Source organism: Lepidothrix coronata, unplaced genomic scaffold (genome assembly GCF_001604755.1).
Source record: "Lepidothrix coronata isolate B3197 unplaced genomic scaffold, Lepidothrix_coronata-1.0 Scaffold82, whole genome shotgun sequence".
Classification (NCBI taxonomy): Eukaryota; Metazoa; Chordata; class Aves; order Passeriformes; family Pipridae; genus Lepidothrix; species Lepidothrix coronata.
In genome coordinates, this window is record NW_016690262.1 from 3,301,918 (window position 1) to 3,324,259 (window position 22,342).

The window sequence follows — 22,342 nt, forward strand, 5'->3', positions numbered from 1 at the left end:
CCCGGGGGAGCCGCTGCCCGGGGCCCCTCAGCCCGCCCGCCCGGCGCCCCCTCGCGGCCGGGGCGCTGCGGGGCCCTCACGGCGCGGCGGGGACCCGGCGGCGCCCGGCCGGTCCCCGCATTCCCCGCCGGAACCCGCCCTCCCGACCTGGAAGTGATCGCGGGGCGGAAGTGCCGCTTGGGAAGGTGGTTCCCTTTCGGCCCCGTGGGGCTCCCGCTCTCTCGCCCGGCTCCCGCCCGCTTTCTGCCCCGCCGGGCGGGGAGCGCTTCCCCTCCCGGGGCTGCCACTGTTGTCGGCAAAATTTCCTCACCCGGTGTGCAACAAGCCAGTAGTTACACACTCCAGAGAGACACTGATTACTTCGTTCAACCCTGCGCGCCCGGTGGAATTCCACAAATCGAGCCCCCCAAGTATCAAAGCCTTTTGCTGTTTATACGTTTTAGCAAACAAAGGAATTAGTGTTCATTGGCTACAAGTTGCATAGCAGTTCGTTTATTAATTAGTATTCTATCTTCTATTGGTTAATGATTGCCCCTCTTCTCATACTAATTAGTCCCCATGCTCAGTCTTTCTCTTCTCCTGGGTGGATGGGTTTCTTGGGTCGGGGGTCCCTGAGTCGGTGGTTCCCAAATCCCCCTGAGGGAATTACCTTTTACCCAGTCGGAGCTGATTCCAGCACCGTTGCTGACTTGGGTTTATTAGTTTCTTCCTTAGGAGTTCTGCTGAATGTCCTCGTGGCCGTAAATCCTGCATTCTTTGTGTCCACTGTCAGTGATACATCCTTCCCGAGTTCTGTTAGCCTCCCCCTGGGTCTGAGACCATTGAAGCATGTCCAGTCCTAAACCTTAACAAGGCGATTCTACCAACAAATAATTTGTTTTTCTAATGCATGGATATCACCTAGAGCTTGCTTGTTAGCTGCTCTCTGTTTCACAGATTAAATCTTTCTTCTTGTTGATTAGTCTTGAAACTATACAAAAATCGAACATCAAAGAACATCCTTTCTTAAGAAAATTTTTACATATTAAACATTTTGCAACATTTGGGCTAGATGACTTTAAGGAGAGGTGCGTTGCCAAGGGTCCTGCCTTGCCTTTGCTGAATGGAGGTTCAGCCTAAGTGTTCCATTTAGTTCCGGTCACTACTTCCATTGTATTAATTATTATTTCAGCAAACATGGGTTGAACACAGCAGAATTGTATGCAAAATTTGGCGTGTTGAAAGTGAGCTGACAGACTTGCTTGACCACATTCTGATATATTTTTGATGTGTGGAAATTGGAGCACCTTTTACACAAAATCAAAAGCCACAGAGCAGGTCTAGTGGCCTGTGTCCCACAGAGGATTTCAGAGGGTGGCCCAACATGTTTGGCATCCTCTCTTTGGATTTTTGCACTCATAGGGGTGCAGAGTTTCATGTGGGGAAATCATTGCTGCGTGAACTTCAATTGTTTGCAGATCTTATTCTTAAAAACTGTGAGGAGACGTGGTGCATGTTGCACATTAAGAGGCAGTGTAACTTCTTACATGAACAGTATGACTTTCAAAGTGTTGGAGCACTGGATGAAAATAAGCTTAAAAGTATTTATCTCCATTGAAAAGTATTCTTACTTTTGGCGACAGGATGACATGGTTCTATTGCATTACCCGCATATAAGTTGGTCCAAGATAGCCAAAAACCAGTAAAATATCTTGAAAAAAATATCAAAGATCCAGTGCCTAAGAGCTGATAAAAGAAACTGGAAAAAAGAAATTTGTCTGTGTTGCAGGACCTGGGTAAGCTACAGCTCCCACCTAGCTTGTATGTGAAACAACTCTGAGCAAATAATCCTGGAAAAAAAGATTGTGATATACCCCCTATCTGATAATTTGGCAGAGCACTGCTGCTGCGGTATTTAAACATGAAAGTTTGTTGTCAGGGGAATCCTGGCTTCAGCAGCAGCGGGGTGTTACAGTTTGATGTTGGGAAGGCAGAAGAATTGTAACAATGTGAAGAAATGTTAGGGGTGGTCAGGTCTTTCCTGTCAGTCCTTACACCCACGCATGGATTGCGTGGAGATAGTTCACCAGAAGCATGAGCTACTGGAATTTTAGGAAGTCCAGCAGGTGCATCCTTAAAAGCGTGGGTCTGCACAAACAACACAGGGAAATTTCTAGTTTGATGAGATTTTTGCTGATGTGTACCAAACTAAAACCTTTCTGCTGCTTCAAGGGTTTCACTTTCCAGTGCATCTTTTAATGGATTAAATAGCTTCATATCAATACGAATATTTTTTCATTATATTTATACTTAAATATAAATTCCTTTTTTGTGTGGATTGCTAAGAACCAAATTAACTTCTGTTACAGGTTTTGGAATTTGTTCCACTTCCTATTTTTATTTACTGTAACAATACATAGATACACTACAGGATTATTGTTTTCTCAGTCAGTTCTCTTTGCTTCCAGTCTCCAGGATTGATGTGTAGAGTATCTGGTGTTGACAATGCATTGCACCACATTTCTGTGTGATATAATTAGATTTGTTGAGCTAAGCTTGACAATTTTTAAGGTCTTGCTTTAAATTAAGTGCTTCTGAAATGTGAGAGTTTAGAAGATGCAAGTTTTTTAGTTTAGCTTATACTGTGTTTTTTGCTCATATGATGCTTTCTTCACTTTAAATCTGTATTTTAAAGTAATATCCGTAATCACCTGAATTAATTTTTTTTAAAATATTAAAGCATGCTTTTTTGACAGTTTTTTTCACAGCTTTTTATAACTTTCAAAACATCAAGCATGTTTGATTTTACACAAATGTTAGTACTTGAATCATGCAAGATGCTCCTGTACCATCATGTTCAGTCAATTCATAGATTATAGATTATAGATTATAGATTATATTAAGACAGTCGATATAATCTAAATATAATATAATGCAGTAGCTTAAAAAAATAAATTCTAGCTTCCTCTTTTTATGTTCAGTGATTGCCTTCCAGTATTACCTTCACAGAGTCTTTGGCTGAAGTAAAGATCATGACCTACTATTTACCTTTTAAAATCACATTTCTTACATGACAGCAAGGCAAATAAAAAGTGACTTAAACCAGCACTATCAGTTGGATCTCTGTGCAGTTAGAAAACTTTCCATGGCAGCAACTACTACGTATTGTTACTGGTAGTTATTCTTTGTTCATGTACCCTTGTAGATGAAGGACAGCTGCAACCCACATTCAAAATAACCCATTGCTTGGTGGTCAAATATTGATTTTAATGTTTCATATCTCTACTCTTGCTTACATATAGATTTGTGAGAATGGTATCAAAAACGTGAAACAATCATCTGAGCAAGAAAAGACATTCAGTTACTAAGCACAAGGACAAGCCTAGAAACCCTCTCTTGCAGGTAAAGCACCTCGATGGAACTAGTCTACTGAATCACTTGCTTAGTGTTAAGTATTAGAGGTCACTCAGCAATGTGTTCTTCTAAAGGGTATTTTTGAAGATGATCAGTCTGCCAAAAATATACAAAGTCTGGCCAGTCTTCGCGAGCGAAGATTTGGGAAAGGTCATTAACCCTTCGAGCCTGCGCAGTGGATTTTTTAGGTGAGACACAGCTTGCGCTGAACTGAGCCCACCCTTTAATCCTGAGGTTCATCTGCCGGGGCTGAGCAAGCTTGGACAGTGGCAGTGAGGTCCTCAGAACGTAGGTTTGTTTAGAGTGACCTTCTCTTAGATGGATTGCCTTACAGGGCTGACGAGCTCCATCTGCCCGGGGGGCTGGGAATCGAACCCAGGTCGCAGCGGTGAGAGTCCTGCACCCTAACCACTAGATCACCAGAGGCCCCACTGAATCATTTAACACTGCCCCAAAACCCCAACGGATCTTATTCCAGTTGTACACAGTTCTTGAGCATGTGAAATAACATATGAAGAGAGCACCGAGAGAGAGATATTAGGAAAGCATGAAGCAAATAAGGGAGCCTGTTTGCAAGTAGGTCCCAATGCAGTGCAAGCTCATGACACTTTCAGTCATCAGGTTTTTTGATTTTTTTTTTTTTTTTTGAGGAACACTTAATGCACTACCTCATTGTAAGTTAATGAGCTAGTCTATGAAGTCAGCATTAAGTAAATGATCACCACAACTCAGCAGGGCTGATTAACTGTGTCTGCTCTGGAGTCAGCCTTAATAAATCACCTCTAATGCAGTCAGTGACAGTCTCCACAGACATTCCCTCTACAGTGTGTATGTTTATTAGTTTCTAGAAGTATAGTTTTTGCTTTTTTTTTTTCTTACTGGCTCTGAAAATAAGCTAAAGTTAAGTGTGGTTTAGATTTCTGTTATTCTTATCTTCAGCGGCGCTCCTGCTTCACTACATGCTTTACATGTTCCCTTTGGCTTTGTAACAGAACACCAACCAGTCAATTAAAAGGCATTTTATTCATTACTTGGGACATATTTAATATTCATTTGTTCCTCTTAGTTCTAAATCTCTATTTTACTGCAAATGTCTCAAAATCTACCTTGATCCTCCTAATCAAAATTAGTGCCTTGAGCATTTAGTTTTTTATCTGGGAGAGGGAAATGATGATGAAAATGAAATTGGAGAAGAGGTTTGAGTCATGATTGCATTGGTTAATATGAACAATTATAAATGCATATTCAAAGTGTAGCTGAAAGAAGGTTCCTCAGTAAAAGTTTAAAAGATACAGCCAGAAACGGAATGTAGAGAGAAGCTTAGAACAAATGAGTACAGGCCAGGAATAGTGAGGTCTAACTTGAGACTTCGTGGTGATTTATGGAGCAATACTCAGATTTTTAGTTCACCATTTGTATACTGATGCAGGCTACTAGCAGTCTCCTGCATTATTAATGAATAATAAACACTTATAAGTCAAAGTAATTAGTAAACAGAGGAGTAAACCCATCCATGTCGTAATTCAAACACAGGAAGGTCACACTAAGCTTGCCAGAGAAGCAATATACAGTTTTGGGGGTCTAAAATTAAGTTTCAAAAAAAGACATAGTTATTACTGCTGGTGGTATAAAGAGTGGCACATAAAGGCAGCATTGACATTAGGACTCCAGCACGTCTGTCAGGACACCAGTGTTGTAGGGTTTGGGATTTCTTTACACACCACTATGATTTTGGAGTGTGGTATAAAATGAGATGAAGTTGTTAAGTAAGCAACTAGAGAAAATGAGGGAAGAGATACTGTATTAATAATACAAGCATATTTTTCAAAACCAAATTATATAAAATACTATATCCTTTGGGTAAATAAGGTAATGAATTATATATGTTAATAATACATTAAGGAAGTAGGTAGCAGATTAGATAGCAAACAGCTTCCTGCTTTTGTCAGATAGCCAAGTCCAGCCTGATTTCTGAAGTTGTCCTTTAGGTGTTTGCATCAGAGAACAAGAAATCGTATTTTCTTCATCACGGGTGGGTAGATTTCATCAGTGGAGGGTAGATTTGTGAGCAGGGAGAGAACATGTCAAAGCAAGAGCCACCAAATACCTGCTAATCAGGTATAAGAAGGAGGAGCACTTTTTCTTATAAAACATACGTAGTTCTACTAGAACTGTGTTCCTGTAAGAGGTTCCAGGAATCTTGGTAAATAAGCTATCCCTTCTCTTCGTGAACTGTATTATAGAGGGTGTATTATAAACAGAGACTAATTTTTTCTTTGCTTATGGACTGCTGAAGACCTAAAAAGGAAAAGAGGTGTGCCTGCCATAATAGAAAGGCACAACATGGGGGAAGCAAGGTACGATGGCTGAAGTAAAATATCTTTACCAGCATAGATCAGACTACCATCAGGTTACATTTTGCAGCTGCTTGCCCCGCTTTTTCTTTAAAGGTGAACTGAAAAGCTTTGGTTGTTTACCTGATTCTGAGACTGTGCTAAGTGCGTGTATTAATTCTACACTGCAGTTCGGCTCCCTGATACGATCTTATAAGCAACATGCAAGCAAATGGCCCATTGGCTTTCAATGAGCAAAATACTGATAACCACGACGGTGTTGCGACTTGGGTTAAACAGCACCTGCCGAAGTGCTGGTCCGAGGTGTTTCTGCGGTGGAAACGCAGGCGCAGTCGAGAGGTTTTTTAGTGTGGGTCCGAGCAGCGGGAGGGCTGATGTCAGCGGAGGGTTTTGCAGCGGGAATTGGGGTTCACGAGGCCGGTGTCTCCAGCGGGAAAGCCCGGCGGCGGGAGGAGCGGGCGTCCCCGCTGCACCTCGCGTCCCTCCCGACGGGCCCCCGCTCCCCGGGGGACACCGATGCGAAGCGGGAGGGCACTGCGGCCCCGCCCGGCGGGTCAGCGGGGCAGGGCACGGCCGGGACCCCGGCGCAGGGCGGGGCGAACACGCCCGTCCCCGCGTTGCCCGGGCGGAGGCGGCGGGGCGAAGGGCGCGAGGGGCAGCGCCGCGCCCGCCGGGAGATGCGGCTGCGGGGCGAAGGGCGTGCGGGGCAGTGCCCGCCGGGAGATGCGGCTGCGGCACGGGCAGCTCCTGGCGGGGCTGTGCCTCGGCGCCACCTTCCCCCTGCTGTGGTTCGCGGCGTGGCAGGGCAGCCGAGGTGAGAGGGAGAGCCGGGGAGCGGAGGGAGGGCGGCGCGGCGGCACCTGCTGCTGCCCCGCTCTCGGGGGCAGCGGCGCTGGCGCCTCTCCCTCGGTGCGCCGGTGCCGCGGGCGGGAGGTCGCGGCGTGCGAGGCGTCGAGTCGCCCCATCCACCCCCGGGGCTCGGCACCCCGTGGAGGGAAGGAGGGGGAGCATCATTCCCTCATCCCTGCTCAGCTCGGCTGCCCGGGCAGCGGCCGTGGCCCCGGGGCTTGGCCGCGTGTCTCGGCTGTTCCCCCGGGTCACGGCTTACCTGCACCCAGGTGCGAACCTGCGTAACAGCTTACAGGGTTGGATCCTTGAGTAGTCACACGCGTCCTGTTAAAAATAAACCCCTAAATTTAGGAGACAATAAAAGTTTCCTTTTAACTTTTTAAACTTTTTTTTTCCTTTTTTTTTTCTAACTCTTTTCCTAGCAAGCGTCTTGTGTTAAGACGGGAAGAAAAGTCCAAAGGTGATTGCTGTAGCTGTTGCTTTTTAAATGTTTTTGATTTTAATTATGGAGAGTAAAGTAGCATTATCCACTCTGCAGTTGCTTTTTTGCCTCACGTACAGTCGCTTTTCCACGTGTGTGTTTCCAGCATTCCAGAATGCAACGTTCCAGAGAAAACTACCCGAATTTTTATACTTTAAAAATAAACTTTGAAATGACACAATGTCTTTTTAATAGGTTATGTAGGTGGCACGTGCCAGATAGATCTACCAAAAGCCATGTCTCAGATTCTCCAAGCTAACATAGGGAAGATAAAACCGATAGTACTTTCCAAAAATAAATGAGAAAGTCTCTCCAAAAAGTACCTCTAAGACCTGTAGACATGAATTGTTATGGGTGAGGGGGTGGCTGGTTTGGGGTGAGAGAGAGAGAATGGGTCTTTAAGAGCTTCCTGTATACACCTTTACAATACATCTGGTTTTACAGATGCAGAAGAACTAGAATAAACCAATTAGTAATTCCTGGGGGAACACAGAACTCCAGCTAGCTGTTAATTTGTTTATATTAGTTGTTCCTGTAACAAATAGAAATGGGAGTAGAGAACTCAGCCCCATGATGGCATATTGAATAGAGTTGAGGCAGTGCTGGTCCTCCTGCCTTTTAGCATTTCGTGTGAACTATATGATTGTTTATCTTACAACACTTCATGTTTTTCTCAGTGGCAATCTTGCTAGGAGTGGAGGAGAAATGGAGTAAAAGGGTGTGTCTTAAGAAACTAAGATCCAGATGTCAGAAGGAAAGCATTTGTCCAACCTGCAGTCACTCTCGTGTTGTTTTGTGACTCGTGTTTTGTGACTCCTCATAACTGACACTACATTTTCATTTCACTTTCTTTTTGGCCTTTCTCTGATGGCATTCCATGCTGGGTTGTCTTGCTTTGGTTAGTTAGTTTGTTTAGGGGTTTGTTTGTTTGTTTGTTTTGGGGAAGAGTGATAATATGTGTTGTGGTGTATATGTGTTGTGCCTTTTCTCTTTCTACAGTTGCCTCCTCCTCCACAGTAAACTGAGTAACTAATTCCTCTCAGATGGTGTAATTTTCCTAATTACTATTATTATCAGCACCTGTTTTCTTAGCAAACTTTTAACTATTACAAATATAAATATGTAGTGTTCAGATACATGTTCTCTCAAGCTTGGTAAATCTCACAGATGTGTAAATAAATAGTTAATATTAGTAACTAAAGGAGGAGGTAACAGCATGTGGTGAATGACTTTGTATTATCTTTATTTCACTGAAATAAACACTTTGTTCCCAAGCGACGTTAGAAGATTGAAGCCTTCTAACTATCTGGAAAACCCCAAGAACAGCCAGCCATATGTTGTTACCTTTTTCCACAGAGAGAGAAGCACTGGGAGCAAACCAGCTAATGTTCTGTTGTTGTCACAGGGTATTTGTTTAAGAACATGGTTTGAAATTAATCTTTGCTCTGAAAACAGGCAGATACCTCTGCTTAGACGCTGTTAAACTTCTGTTCTTCCCTTCTGCACTGCTGAACTTGCTCTCCATTGACAGGCTTAGAGCACTACAGCAATTCCCACTTTTGGTGCATCTCAAACTGCGATGTGTGTTTTCTTTTCTAATACCCTTTTCACTTAGCCCACCTGTTAATGGGTGGTCAAGTGCTGCACAACAGCTCCCAGCTCTTTCACTCATTTGTCAAATGTTGTTTTCTGGCTCATTTTCTTCCACACATTTGTTAAATCTCCTCTTACTTCGGTTTCCTTCTCTGCTTTGCCCATTGACATGTTTTGGCTGCTCTTGATTTTTTACTACAGTCTATCACACTAAGCAGTCTGTAGTATTCCCTCAGGTTTTTATCTAGTTAGTGGTTTCTTGGATTGTAGTGACGTTGGGGCAGCAAATAATCTTTGTTGTACAACTAGGATAGGACAGCCTAGCTCAAGGCTAGTGGTTTTGGGTACTTCCATAGAATAAAAAGTACATAAAAGCCTTGTAAAATGTTGCTCAGTTTGTCCGCAGTCTCAGAGCCTTTCAGCCCTTTTAGTTTAAAGTGTTAAGTCAGATATTAGCTCTCTCCTGAATTCTGTGCAAATAAAAAATCAATAGCTAATGCCAATGACCTTGAAACACCTTATACTAAAGGTAGTTTGAGAGATTTGAGTTGAAATGTGTTTGCTGTCAATGACACCAGTAAATAATTGGCTGTTTGGTGCTGCTTCTGACTATTATGTGCAGCCTGAGCATTGACTTGGAGTTGTGAGACTGAACTCAAGTATGAGTAGCTCAAACTGGCATAGTAGGAAAGATGCTCCTGCCTCACCTATTCACTTAAAAATGAAAAATCAGAATGTACCAATGTCATTAGACTTCAGCTATTGTGGATATTATGGTATTTATTTTATCCTTACAAAGATGTTTTTGTAGTCACTTTTTCCATTGCTTTATAAATATAAGCAGAGATTTCACATTAAAAATGCTCATATTTTTGTGGCCGGGAAAAGAAAAAGGAGATAAAAGTAATTATGGGGGCAATGACCAAATCTTCAGCAAACCCTAATACTGTGTCTAAAGTTGTGGGGTGATTCCTTCAGCATCCTCTAGAGAGCTTGCCAACACAGGCTGCTATTAGAGAGTAATCAGCTGGACTGCTGCAGCAATACCTGTTTCATGTCCTGCATGGTTTTGCTATGAGCTTTTTGGTCCCTCCCCAGGCCCCAGGCAAAACCTGTCTGAGGCAAACAGTTTCTATCTGAGGACAGAAAGGGCTGTTGTTAGGATGATGCAGATGTTTCTACTTGTTGTGAAACTGAGTTACAATCCACTTGCTAATTCACCTGATCAAAAATTATTTGCTGTCATAGAAACACTCTTCATATAGATTTGTAGTTATGAGTAGTATAGAACTCACAATATAGTAGTGTTTTCCATGTAAATATTAATCCATTTAAAGTCTAAGTGTAAGGAGGTAGGGAATTTTTCCCCCTCATGAAAAACAGCAAAGGAGAAGGCAAAAATACATTATAAACTCATTGTGAACTTACATAAAATTTCTTCAGAGAAAACAGTATTCCTGATTACAAAGAAACTTTGGTGTCTGTGCTGAATAACAGTGAAGTTTTTGTAAGTCTCAGCGATGAGGTAAATCATATCATCTCTCATGGCGGTGAGTCTTTGTGTTGCTGTCAAAGGTTACAAAATTAGATCTCTTTGAGTTGACTTGTAAGATGTTGCTGCCCTCTTCACCTGAACTTGTGGGATAATTTATCCAAGTAAATTAAAAGTAAGCTTTGACTGGAATTTAGGAAAAAGTGATGCTGAAATGCAATATCACAAGAACCTAGGCATGTTAATATATACATGTTGAGTCAAACACTGTGAAACCTGAATTTCTTTAGTTATTCCTTTGAGACAGGGCGAACAAGAGAGAAGCTGTTCATACGTGATTGCATTCACAGAAGTATATTTAAGGATTATCAAATTGTTTAATGTTTACATTTTTTCTTTGCTTCACAAACCCTTTAATTAGGGGAAGGTGTACAAAATATTAAAGAGGTATTTCTGATAAAAGTAGTTCTTTTTTCAGTTGAAATACAGTAATGCATGTGCTAGCCCAAACAGCGGATTGCACATTTGTTTCCAGTAATCCTCTGCCCATGGTGTGATGCTTTGTTTCACCTGGCCAGCCCCTGCTGTGCAGCCACGTGCAGGTCATTTGTGATGGACCTCTTTGCAGGTTTCCTGTCCAGACCCAACTGGCACACTCTGGCTCAAATCTTCAATTAAATAGGGGCATATTGACAGATTTGATAAGGAGTCTTGAATTACACCGTTCTCATTTCAGCCAGTATAACTTATCCAGATTTGTGTGCAGAAGCCAATTTTCCTGCCTTCTCCGGGACTGCTAGGCTGCGTTTAACCACTATTTTTTCCACTTGTCCCAGCTGACTGGTAGGCTACATCTTCCTTTTATGTGTACATTTCCTTCCAGTGGCACTGAGAGCATACAGAGGTTATTGCACATCCAGGTTTTGCCCCAGCATGCAGTCAGGATGTGGCTGAAATGCACGGGGTGATAAAGGAAGAGTTTTTCCAGTCCGTCAATTGCTTACTCAGTTTCTTTGCAGAGTTCTGACTGAATGTTTTATGATCACTTTTCACTATATTCTAATGTAGTAAAAGACCTGGACCTCAAATGAGGGTTTTTTGCCAACATCTAGGAAAATATTATTAGAGCTTAAGTTGCATTTTCTTTGAAAGAAGTTTGCTTGCTGCTAAGCTACTTTAAATTAGATACAGCATGTAAATGGTTCAGTAAAAATTATTCTATGCCAAACCCAATAGATAGTCTGTGTTCATTAGATAATTGTACGTTTTTTCAAAATTCAGTTATTAACTTTGGTCTGCCTTTAACTTTGTAAGGTGTGTGTTTGTTTTAATACTGGAAAGCATCCTGATTCTGTTCCTAGTATGCCCTTTATGGGCACAGAGGAACCTTAACTCCCACCCCTAGCCCCAAATTGCTGACACAGTGCTTTTCTTTGATGTCACTGGACATTAAATGTAACAGGTGAACGTACCTGGTGTAGGTGAAGCAGCTTCTGACTTTATGGTAGTTTTTCTTGGCTGTCTCTGACGTCTTGGAAGATACAAATAGTACTGTGCTGTAAGGCTATAAAGAAAATATTTAAAGATAATGCACATTGTTGAATTTAAGTGTTTGCGTAAGAACTGGCTGTTCTGACCCAAGACAGAGGCATTGTTTGGGCAATTTCTTTTCCTTCCTTACTCTGAGAGAAGAAAACCTGGGCTTGCAAAGCATGTAACAAGACTCATAAAGATCCATTTTAGATCAGTTACGGGGAGATAAGAAACTGCTATTATTAGTGCAATTAAATCTCAGTGGTTTAATATGCTTCATTAGCCTGAACAGTGAGCAGTGGGTCCAAGCATGGAGTATGACAAGAACTTTTGCAGTTAGTGTGCTTATATAATTTTCTTTTGAGGCCATTAACCAAAATTCATTTACTAAAAGAAGGAGTCTTTAAGTACAATAAACAGTGTAGCGTGTAATCAAAAAATAGGAACAAGACTCCCTGCTAGGTTTTAGAGTGCTTTCTTCCCTCCTTTATGCCACTCCCAATTTTCTTTTTATTTTCTTTTCTCTTTGAATGCTAAGAAGAGATAGTTATGAATTGTTCCACAGCTCTTAGATATTGCCAAAAATAATCAATGAAACTCTAAGCACTTATGATAATAGAGGAAGTGTGTGCGTGTGGAGCGAAGAGAAATAATCAGTCAGCTTTTAGAATGAGTATTTGCTTTAGAGATTAGTACTGTTTCTAAACAGTTTCAATTTCCAGTGCAGAAAGTATATATATGTATGCATTAGGAGATGACACAAGATTGCAGTGAAAACCATTTTAAGTGTTGCTAGCTGAGCATTACAGTAGCCATAAGAATACATGAAAATGTGTAGTTAACAGTCGGAGGAAATGCTACAGTAGAGCTAAAAATTCATTGCAAAAGCTTTGAGTGCTATCACTGTGTTTGGTTGCTGGCTGGGTCCTTTTTTCTTCCCATGGCTAGTAGCTCATGAAGTCTTTACCTTCATTTTCTTTTCGTATTTTTGCCATAGGACCTCATCTTGCTGTTTTCTGCTTTTATTCTGGCGTTCCTTGTTGCTGATAGAACCATTGGTAGACAAAGCATTGCCACATTAGGCTATTGCTGAGCACAGAGTGTTTCGTGATATGTCCAAAGCTGCTTCTCCCTGGCCCTCCCTGTCAGAGAGCCATGTTTGTAAAAACACCATTTTTCTTTCTAAGCAATCTATTGCAAGCAGCTGTTTTAGTTCTGTGTAGAAAGGAGCAACATTTTACACACACACTTCATTTAAACCTAATGACTGTTCAAATATTTGGAGTATTTAGCTTCATACTGCTTTCCAAACACACATTTTTTGCCAAGGGTTTAGTAATAGTATTGCTCATTTACATGTGCTCTAATAACACTTAGACCATTTAGTGTTCTATTTCAAACTACATACTTTTATAATAAATTCATCCTTTGCTAAGGGTGAGTGAATATTATGTTGCTTTTGTCAAACTCTTGCTTCCTCATCTATCAAAATCAAGTGAGATAAGTGACTATAAGTCTTGTTCTCCTAACTGAACAGAGGCTTCAGTTCTAAAAGACTTAAAAGTGTAATGTTCTGGCCTGAAGAAATAGGTGAGGCTGATTTACAAATACCATCTTCTCTGGACGTGCTGAGTGATAGTTGAGTATTGACCTTTTATTTGCCAGAGGCATCTATGATATTTTGGTAGGCTCACCTGTAAGTAAAGCAAATAAAACTATAATTGCTTGGTGCTTGCCAAAATGTCAGCATAGCAGTGATACCTGTGGTTTTGAGTCACACTGACACTGCGTAGCTGAAAGAATTGTGAAGAGGCTGACTATGATGTTATAATTCATCTGCAATTTCTTTACTGATTCCTTCTACAATGCAGTTGTACTGAGGGGAATTTTAACTTGGTGTGACAAAATCTTATGCTATTACAGCACTGGAAATGTCAGTGGAACAACACTTTCCAACATTTAGTTATAAAGCACCTCCACTACCAAATGATCGACTCCATTTTCAGAAGCAGTAAGTTGTGTCCTGTGATACCATGTATTTATCTTAAGATTGTGGGCTTGCTCTTTGTTGTTTGCATCTTCCCAGGAGCACGTGGAACTTTACTGCAAGTTAAGCCTCCACTTTTTATTGCTGCTTTTATTAGGTAACTCCTAATAAAGGCAATTGGAAAGTAAAGAAAAATGCACATTCATTACTATATCTAGTTTACACCTTGGAATTAGGCTTGAAATTGGAAGATAAATCTCCACTATGTTTATATGTGCTGATGTTCTATCTGGAATCACTTTCTTGCTGTGAAAACAGTATAATGAATATCTATCAGTCACCTAAATCAGCTTAAACCTGTTTTCATTTTATTCGTATATGTTCTAAAGAAAAAAAACTAAAGGTTGGATTTGGGTTATGGCATTGGAAACAGAGCTACCAAAGAAAAGCATAAATAAGAAAGTGCATTCCTATATGGTAGTTGATGAATAGGCTCTTTCTTAGGTCTTCCAATAATTTAGCTTCTCTGGGATTCTAGCTCTGTAGTCTGATGCCTCATGAGAGATTTCTGTTGGAAATCTATTTTAATCTATTTTAAGTTGTTTAAAGATAGGCGCCGAATCTGTTTTGACCTTCCATTTTTTATTTTTAATTTATTCACTGATTTTTTTGGGGAAGCCTACCTCAGTAAAGTAGAACTTCCTTGTTGCATGCAGCTGAAATAATCCAGTTTCCCCCTTCCTTCAGCAATGATAAATTTATGTTCACAGCTGCCTAGTACAGAATACTCATAGATATGAATGCCTGTCTTGCAAGTCAAAACATTTTTAAGAGTGTCAGAAAATTTTAGGAAGCATTCATTTTATGAGCATTTTACTAAACCTACTTTTAAGATTTTAGAGAGGCCAATAACAATAATACAGATCATACGTTTACTTCTTTTTTTTTAACTACTTTCTTCCTAGATGTTTTAAACTTCAGTGTCTTCAAATCATAAATTTAATTATTAAATTAGGAACTTGTGTTTACTGCAAATAAAAGCCCCTGCTTATCCAAAACGCAAACTAATTCTGTTTGAAATGCCTCTGCAAATCCTCACAAATTTGTATTACCTGTCCATTATGATCTTAGTCTCTTTTACAGGCTAGAATTCCCAGGAATTCACTTTTCCAGAGAGACAATGGTGGGTCCTAGAAAATGAGGCCTGCCACAGGATGGGACTCAGCACAGTCCACAAACAGAATGGGAGAAGTGTCTAAATAACAGCATTTAACTAAAAAAAAAATATCAAAGCAAACAATTAAAAGAAGCAACATTACAAAACACTTTTAAATGAATCAGGATTCCCCTTCTACTTTCTTTACTCTCTGTTGCAAAGTGGGTGACATTATTGGAGTGCTGCTTTGTATTAGTTTTAATAAGTCTAACAGTCTTTGTTCATATGACAATGAGGCAGTGAATGCTCCAACAGATATGAATCTCGTATACCATCTGTGATAACTGAGAAGTTCTGACATCACCTCATTCTTAGGAAAGTGGATCTTCTTTAAACAGAACACTGATATTATCCTAGAATACTGTGCAGAACGGCAGAGGTGTGTGATAAGTGTGACCGAGTACAGTGTTTCTAATGTTGATGTAATTGTAGAGTATTTAATCAAAGGTGGGCTCTATATTATGAAGGTGTCCTTCGTGCCTGAGCACAGTTTCAATTATTATCTGATTAAATATATCCAGGAGTTCGAGTAACTATCTTTACTAATAGCTGTTAATACACTCCAGACACTTTTTGAGTCATAGATGAAGACTAAATACCTACATTTTGGTCATAATAGTGGTTGGTAAAAAACACAAGCTGTTACATAATTATACTTTCCAATGTGAAAAGGGTCATCAAGACTTGTAGCTTGGTGAAAAACATTGTTTGCCTTACCAGATAGCACCTTCCCCTGCAACTCACAGATTTGCACTGACTTTTTTCTTATTGTGGATTTCTTATTTTTGGTTTTGTCTTCACTGAAAGCCTTTACCCAGCTGTGCTCCCTAAACTGTGCCTTCTTAACACTCTTCCAGACTTCTTCACATGAATAAAATTTATTATTGTTTATACCCTTCTGGTGCTGTCATCTTCTGGACTGTCTCCTATTCTTTAGCTTTAGTCCATCATATAAATTACCTCTTTGAAAAGAAATTATGTTCTCACTGCAGGAAATGACTTAGACACGTATGAAAGCCAATTTCTGCAACTTCGGCAAAGACTATTGTATGCTGAAAAGGAAAATAAAAGAAGATCACACGAACTGAGCAGTGCCCTCGATGAAATTAGACGTATAGTTGCAACAAGAGCAAACTTGACAGCGAATCTTACAGGTCTGTATGTATAAAAATGTACTGTGTTAACAGTTCAGTTTTGTGTGCTCATGTTTATAACTGGTGCGGGGAGAAAAATCATTGCTTTGATTATATTAGCATTGAGTAGAGGGTTCTACTTTTGAAGGGAAGGCTGGGGGAGTAATTCCTGTTTGAAATGCCTCTGCAAATCTCACAAATTTGTGTTACCTAAGTGCGTTTTAAACAGGATTTTATGATTGGTAAGTAAGTGATCAAATAAGGAGATAAATAAAAGGGGGCACACTGGGCTGCAGTGGTGTCATAGTGGCAAAGCTGTTTATATTGCTGATCAAGATTCTTACAGTCCTTATCCCTCTCTTGCTGCCAACCACAGAGCACTGAATAAGCTATTTTTACCAGCTTTTACTGTGCCAGTACACCCTCATAAAAAGAGGACTGTGTTCTGACCTGGAAGGCAGGTACACCTCCTCAGATGTTCCACACTTTCCAGGTGGAGTGACTTTTTGAAGGGCTGGGCACCGAGGTGCTTGTGTGGGTGTGCAGTCTCATGTCAGCAGGCAGATCACATCCGTGTTTGCTGAACCCAGGAGTTGGGAAGCCCCATGAGGACTTGCTGGCTAGATACAGCCCAAGAGTGTCCCTGCTAGAATTCATCTTGCAAGCAGTTAGTTAGTAATCAGAAGGAAAATGTGAATGCTTGTAAGCGTTGCCAGTTAAAACTTTTATCGGGGGGAGGAGGGTAGGGCATGTCTCTGCCCCTTTTCTTTGTGGCTTTTTTTTGGGGGGGGGCTTTTGGGGATTTTTGGGAAGTTTTTTGAGGGACAGCAACATGCAATTAAGTTTAGTGATGCGGCTTCTTCCCATTGTTTAACTTCTTAGTTACCTTGCCTTACAGGCTGTTGTACATCTCCATCTACATGCACACTGTAGTTGCATACAATAGATTGACAGTTTGATCCCATCCCCTAAAATAAGTGATGTAGTTGTGCGTGATCTGCCTTCCTCCCAAATTCAGATTGAAAGACCTGCTAGAAGACCTACTTCCCTGGGGAGAGAAGGGAAACTAGAATAGGCATCTCTGTGCTGGAGGCATTTCACAGTACACCCCAACTTCAGAGTCTGGGTGATACTGAAAACTGCCATCTAAAAATCCTTATTTTCATTGAGTGCAGTAGGCTGGTAATCAGATTAAAATAGGGAATTAACCAGGATTTTTACAGGGGAAGAAGGAACAAGGTGCATTTCTTCTTTGTATGGTCAGATTTGTTTCTTATCCTGTTATTCCCTGCCAGTTTTTGTCTGTTTATTCAATGTTAATTCAGTGGGACTGTTCAGATGTGCATAAACAAACAGCTGAGTGTTGACAGGATTGTGGCCTTACAAGCTTTAGAATAGAGCCACGTTGGCAGCCACCGGTAGCCCCACATACAGTTATTGCCTAAAGGACATAATAGCAGTAGAGAAGACCTCAAGTTCCCCTTCCCTCTTAATTCACACTGGGGCCAGCTGAATATCAGAAAGTATTAAAGCTGTCAGTTCACAGGATTTAAAGCAGAAATTTCTTAAAATCACTGAATAATTTTCCTTTTGTTTTTACTTGCCCTTCTGCTTCTCATTCCAGCCAAGTTTTATTGTACAACAAAAATGGCAACGTTTCTATGTAGCAAAACTCCTGTATATTTAATGGTAAAACAGAGTGGGAGGAGTTGTGGGTCTCTCTTTCATACACAAATGTCTGGGTGTTATAAATACATATAACCACACACACACACACATACATGCATATATATATATATATATGGTTGTTTGGGGTTTTTATAAGCTGTTTTTTCTAGGGCCGGGAATCTCTGAGTCCTAATTTTCAGTGGGAATACTTCTTGGAAGTTGAAAAACTTAAAATATTTCCCATTCAGTAAGGCTCTGTCTTTGTTGATCGAAGCTGAGTGAATAAGGCTGATGATGGTTGTTTGTGAGACTTGTACATCACTTTGAAAAGTGGTAAAGTTTGGGAATTATCTTAGATGCAATTTTTTTTAGGAAAAGTAACTTTCCATCCAAGTCAATAGACCTTCTGTTGCTTTCATCTTTATTTTAAACAGGTAAAGAAAAAAGATTTCTCTTACCTACTACAGTCTTTGGTTTCTGGAATACTTTCTAAAGGCCTGGATATGGCTTCTTTTTGCCATAGGACTTTTTATAACCTGAGAACTTCTGTTTGAGCCTTGAGAACCACCATGTGTTATATTTTAGGGAAAGCATTTAAGTTTATTATGTAATTAAGAAAGTTATTTATCAGAATCTGTGTTTCTTTTCATTTAAAAAATTGCTTGACAACTATGTTAAAAAAACCAAACCAGTTTTTTTTTACTGCTGCTTTTAAAATCACTGCTTGTTGTGTTGTAAGGTGGCTCAGTCTTGCAAGTGTTTAATCGTAGGAAAATGTGAACTCAGTTCCCAGGATGTTCAAGCTTGGAGTTCTGCAGCATCACCTGGGTGGGAGGAAATTGTGCTGGGCAATTCTCAGTTTAATATAGTGACATATAATTGCTTCTGAGGAGTAGTTCTGATTTAATAACCTTGCTTGTGGTAATCTGCCAGTGCTCAGTTGAGCAAAACAGTTGAAAAAAAAAAAAAGGCTTCACTGCTGGCTTTTTATTTTATCTGTATCTGTGGATTTGTTGTTTTTTTTTTAAGATGATATGAAGTTGAAAATATTAAACCTCGCAAGAAAACTCCCCATGCATCTCACAAACATGCACTACTATCTACCTCACCTTCGAGAATATGAAGATGGAATTTTCCCAAATGTTATTTTTGGGCAACAGAGAACAGGAGGTGGGAAATTTGGTTTGGCTTATATTTTCTGTATGTTTGTGTTTTATATTAAATTCTAGCAATGAAGCATACTCAAAAGTTTGGAGTGGGTTTTCTCCTTTAACTTAACAATGTGGCCAAGCTGAATTAATTTTAATGGAGATTGCAAAAGTACTCATCCCTATTTAAAATCTTTACCTCAGGGTATTCTGAAAAGCTTTTCAAATATCAAGAAAAACAGTCATAACTGAAAAACAATATTATTTTTTGTTTTAATCATATGTTCTTATGGCTAAGATGCACTAGCTGACATTTTTCGCCCACAAAATTAGTATGAATGAGGAAGCCAAGGTGAATTTATAATGCAGTCAGTTTGCCAATGAGAGGTGCAAATGGAAAGGTGATGTGATAATTTAAAGGATGTTAATATATCTTCAGTGTAATTTTTCATCCACATGAGAAATCAGCTGACACCTGCAGAAATCATAATGAATTTCAGTGAACTATAATACAAATTATAAAGTTACATCTTCTCTTAACTGTCATGTGACAGGTAAAAGGAGTATTCAAAAGCAGTAAGCAAAGAAGGAACTAGTCAACCATTTTGCTGAGTTTTGTATTTTCTTTAAATTTTGATTTTTCTCTAGGGTGATTTTATATAAAGAAACACTTGGCAGCACTTTTGATTTAACTAAAAAACTCCAAACCCTTGGCCATGCCCATGACAATGGATAACTTTCTACAGACTTCTCACTAGCAGGTGTACAACAATTAGCTGTATCAGTGTGATCCTGTGTTGTAGTTCTCACCGGAGTGCCCATAGATCAGTGTCACCAATAAAAGAATGCTCCATGTTTAATTTTTTTTTATTATTTGTGCATGAAAATCACAATAGCAAGACTGCAGTTTAGTAAGGACGGGTTGACCTTCAGTGTGTAAAACCCCAGTGGTTTAGCAGGATATGTGCTGGGAAGGAACACTGGAACTTAGGCATTTTTGAGCTGACACTGGCCTGGATACTAAAGTCTGGAGCAAGTCACTAGTTGCACCTACTCCATTCTTCTAAAATCTGCTGCTTTCTTACCAACCTCCTCAGATTCTGGTGAACAGAAATCATCTGCAAGGACTAAGATTCCATAGGTTTACTGAGCTATGTTTGGCCACTGATTTAGGTAATGCCCATATGTATCCTGCAGATGCATCCTGCTTACAGTCTAATGATGTAATACAGCAGAGGTTTGGTACTAGTGGAACCTTTGCCAGAGACAATTTCATCGCCTGTGTTTTAAATAACAATAATATCTAAGTTTCTTTCTTCTTATTACTGATTCTATGGAAACCATTGATGCATATCAATCAAACTGCTCAGCGAGATGTTTGAATTTGATTCCTTCTGAGATACATACACAGCGTTCACTTCCTGTGAGAGCCTGTTCACTAGAGCAGTTCTGGTTTAACCCTTACTATTTAGATCTCCAAAGCAAAAGTAACCACTTATTTTGCAATACTCACTTTTAAAACTCAGTAGCAGGCACCTATGTGTTTGCCAGAGGTAGTAGTATCCCCAGGTTCCAAAATGTTGACACTTAACACAGTGTAGGGCTGGTGCTTATAACATAGACACTTGGGTGTCTAACCTAAACTTAGCTGGAGATATCTCTCCTTCCAAGTAGTAAAGCAAATGCTGTCACAGTGCTAAGGGAATACTAACTGTCACCAAATGTCATGGTCACATCAAAATTAAAATGTAATTTCCCTTTCCTTTTACTTGACTTAAAATTACGTGACTTGAGGCCGTCTCTCTTTGCAGTCTCACTGGTGATGGGTATTCCTACTGTGAAAAGGGAAAAGAAAAATTACCTGATTAGTACACTGCATTCCCTACTGCATGGACTTTCTGAAGAGCAAGAGAAGGACTGTGTAATAATCATCTTTGTAGCAGAGGTAAGTTTGCATGGAAAGGTGCAGTATGCTGGTAGAAAGACAATATGGAGATTTATGTCTTAGTGTAATAATGTAGGAAAGGCTGCAAAATAATGTTACCTGGGCATTTGGGAGGGATTTCTTCAGGCCTGGAGGAGATGGTGAGCAGCTGGTGCCTTAATGTTCATATGTGCAAAAAGCCCTGCAACTCAGAGGATCGAAGGGTAAAAAGTCACATTACATTTACAGAAACAGTTGTTGAGTCAGATTTTTCAATAAAACCATATGAACTCATTGTTTATCTCTGAAAGTAAGGTATTCTGCTTTTGGAATGAAATGTAAATCCTCCACTGAAGAGTTCCATAGAACTTGAAGAAAGGAAACTTAATCAGTCTAAAAAATGTTCAGATTATTTATCTTCTAGTTTGATATCATATATCTTGCAAAGGTCATGTTAGAGCCTTCTGCATGCATTTTGACATTTTATGTGCCAAAGAAGACTGTTCAGACACTTGATAGGTTCCATGTTTGGGAAAGTAAACGGGGCTCAAGGTAAAATATTAGAGCTAAATGCTTTTTTTTCTTATTCCAACATGTCTTGATCATATTAGAAAAAAAGCTACAGAAGGGAATTAACTAGTCATAGATTCTTGCAGGTAAATGACTGTGCAGTTATTCAGACTTTGTATTTTTAATTCATGTTTCTTTATCCTTCCATGAACAACATTAAATTCATACATGTATTCATTAACAGTTACAGTTTGCTTTTTTTTAGTTCAGTCACCAATTTTGCAGCTGTAATATTGTCAAACAGGACATAGTTCACTTTAGTAAGTTATGTCATGACTTCCACTTTTCTGTTTTGATCACAGTGATAAGTATATAGGATGAATTTTACTGGCTGTAGTTCCCCTTGAGCATAGTTTTCAGGAGCTGAATATAATTTACAGTTGGTATTTCCCAGTGAAGAGCTCTGGCAATGATGAGCTTTGCCAAGCTGCCATTCAGATAAATGTTTTATTACAGGGCTTCAGAGGGTTCTGTGAGTTTTTGAGGGTTAACTTCTGAATAGTAGAGAGTCCTAATGTGACACTTTAAACAAACAGCAGGTCTGGTTGTAGTAACACAGTCCACATCAGCCAATTTAGGATTAAACTGCTATTGTAGGAATTATTCTCCCCTTTATACCCTCCCCAAAGTCACATTCTCGCAGCTTCCATTTTTCAGCCATGCAGTAAATTGGAGCAGCTTGACTGTGCTGATATGAGAGGTGATAAGAACATTTATTACGAGAGGAGGGCAGGTGAATCTACACCTTCCTTTTTCCCCAAATGTCTCAAAAGATCGAGTTAAATGTTTATATCATGGGTTAAGTCATAGTAACTTATTGACTGAAAGTGAGTTGTAAGTTCTGGGTATTTTTTTTCTTATTGCAGCTCTTTGCTTACCACTTCACCTTGGTTTTACTTATTGTGTATTAAAAAAAAAAATCTGAACTGCTAAGACACATATTGTATTGCTTTGGAAATCACATCTATAAAACTTTGCACTCTTTAATGTAGTTAGCAGAT

The 22,342-nt window shown here is 39.9% G+C and overlaps 1 protein-coding gene across 1 annotated transcript in view; it reads left to right on the forward strand.

The window, feature by feature from the left end:
- Positions 1-6,470: 6,470 nt before the first annotated feature.
- Positions 6,471-22,342, forward strand: part of MGAT4D (MGAT4 family member D) — a 35,473-nt gene continuing 19,601 nt past the window's right edge. Inside the window, exons 1-4 of the mRNA XM_017820345.1 lie at positions 6,471-6,561; positions 15,891-16,052; positions 18,729-18,869; positions 20,659-20,792. Of these exons, the coding sequence (XP_017675834.1) occupies positions 6,471-6,561; positions 15,891-16,052; positions 18,729-18,869; positions 20,659-20,792 (528 nt within the window). The remainder of the gene's footprint in view (positions 6,562-15,890; positions 16,053-18,728; positions 18,870-20,658; positions 20,793-22,342) is intronic.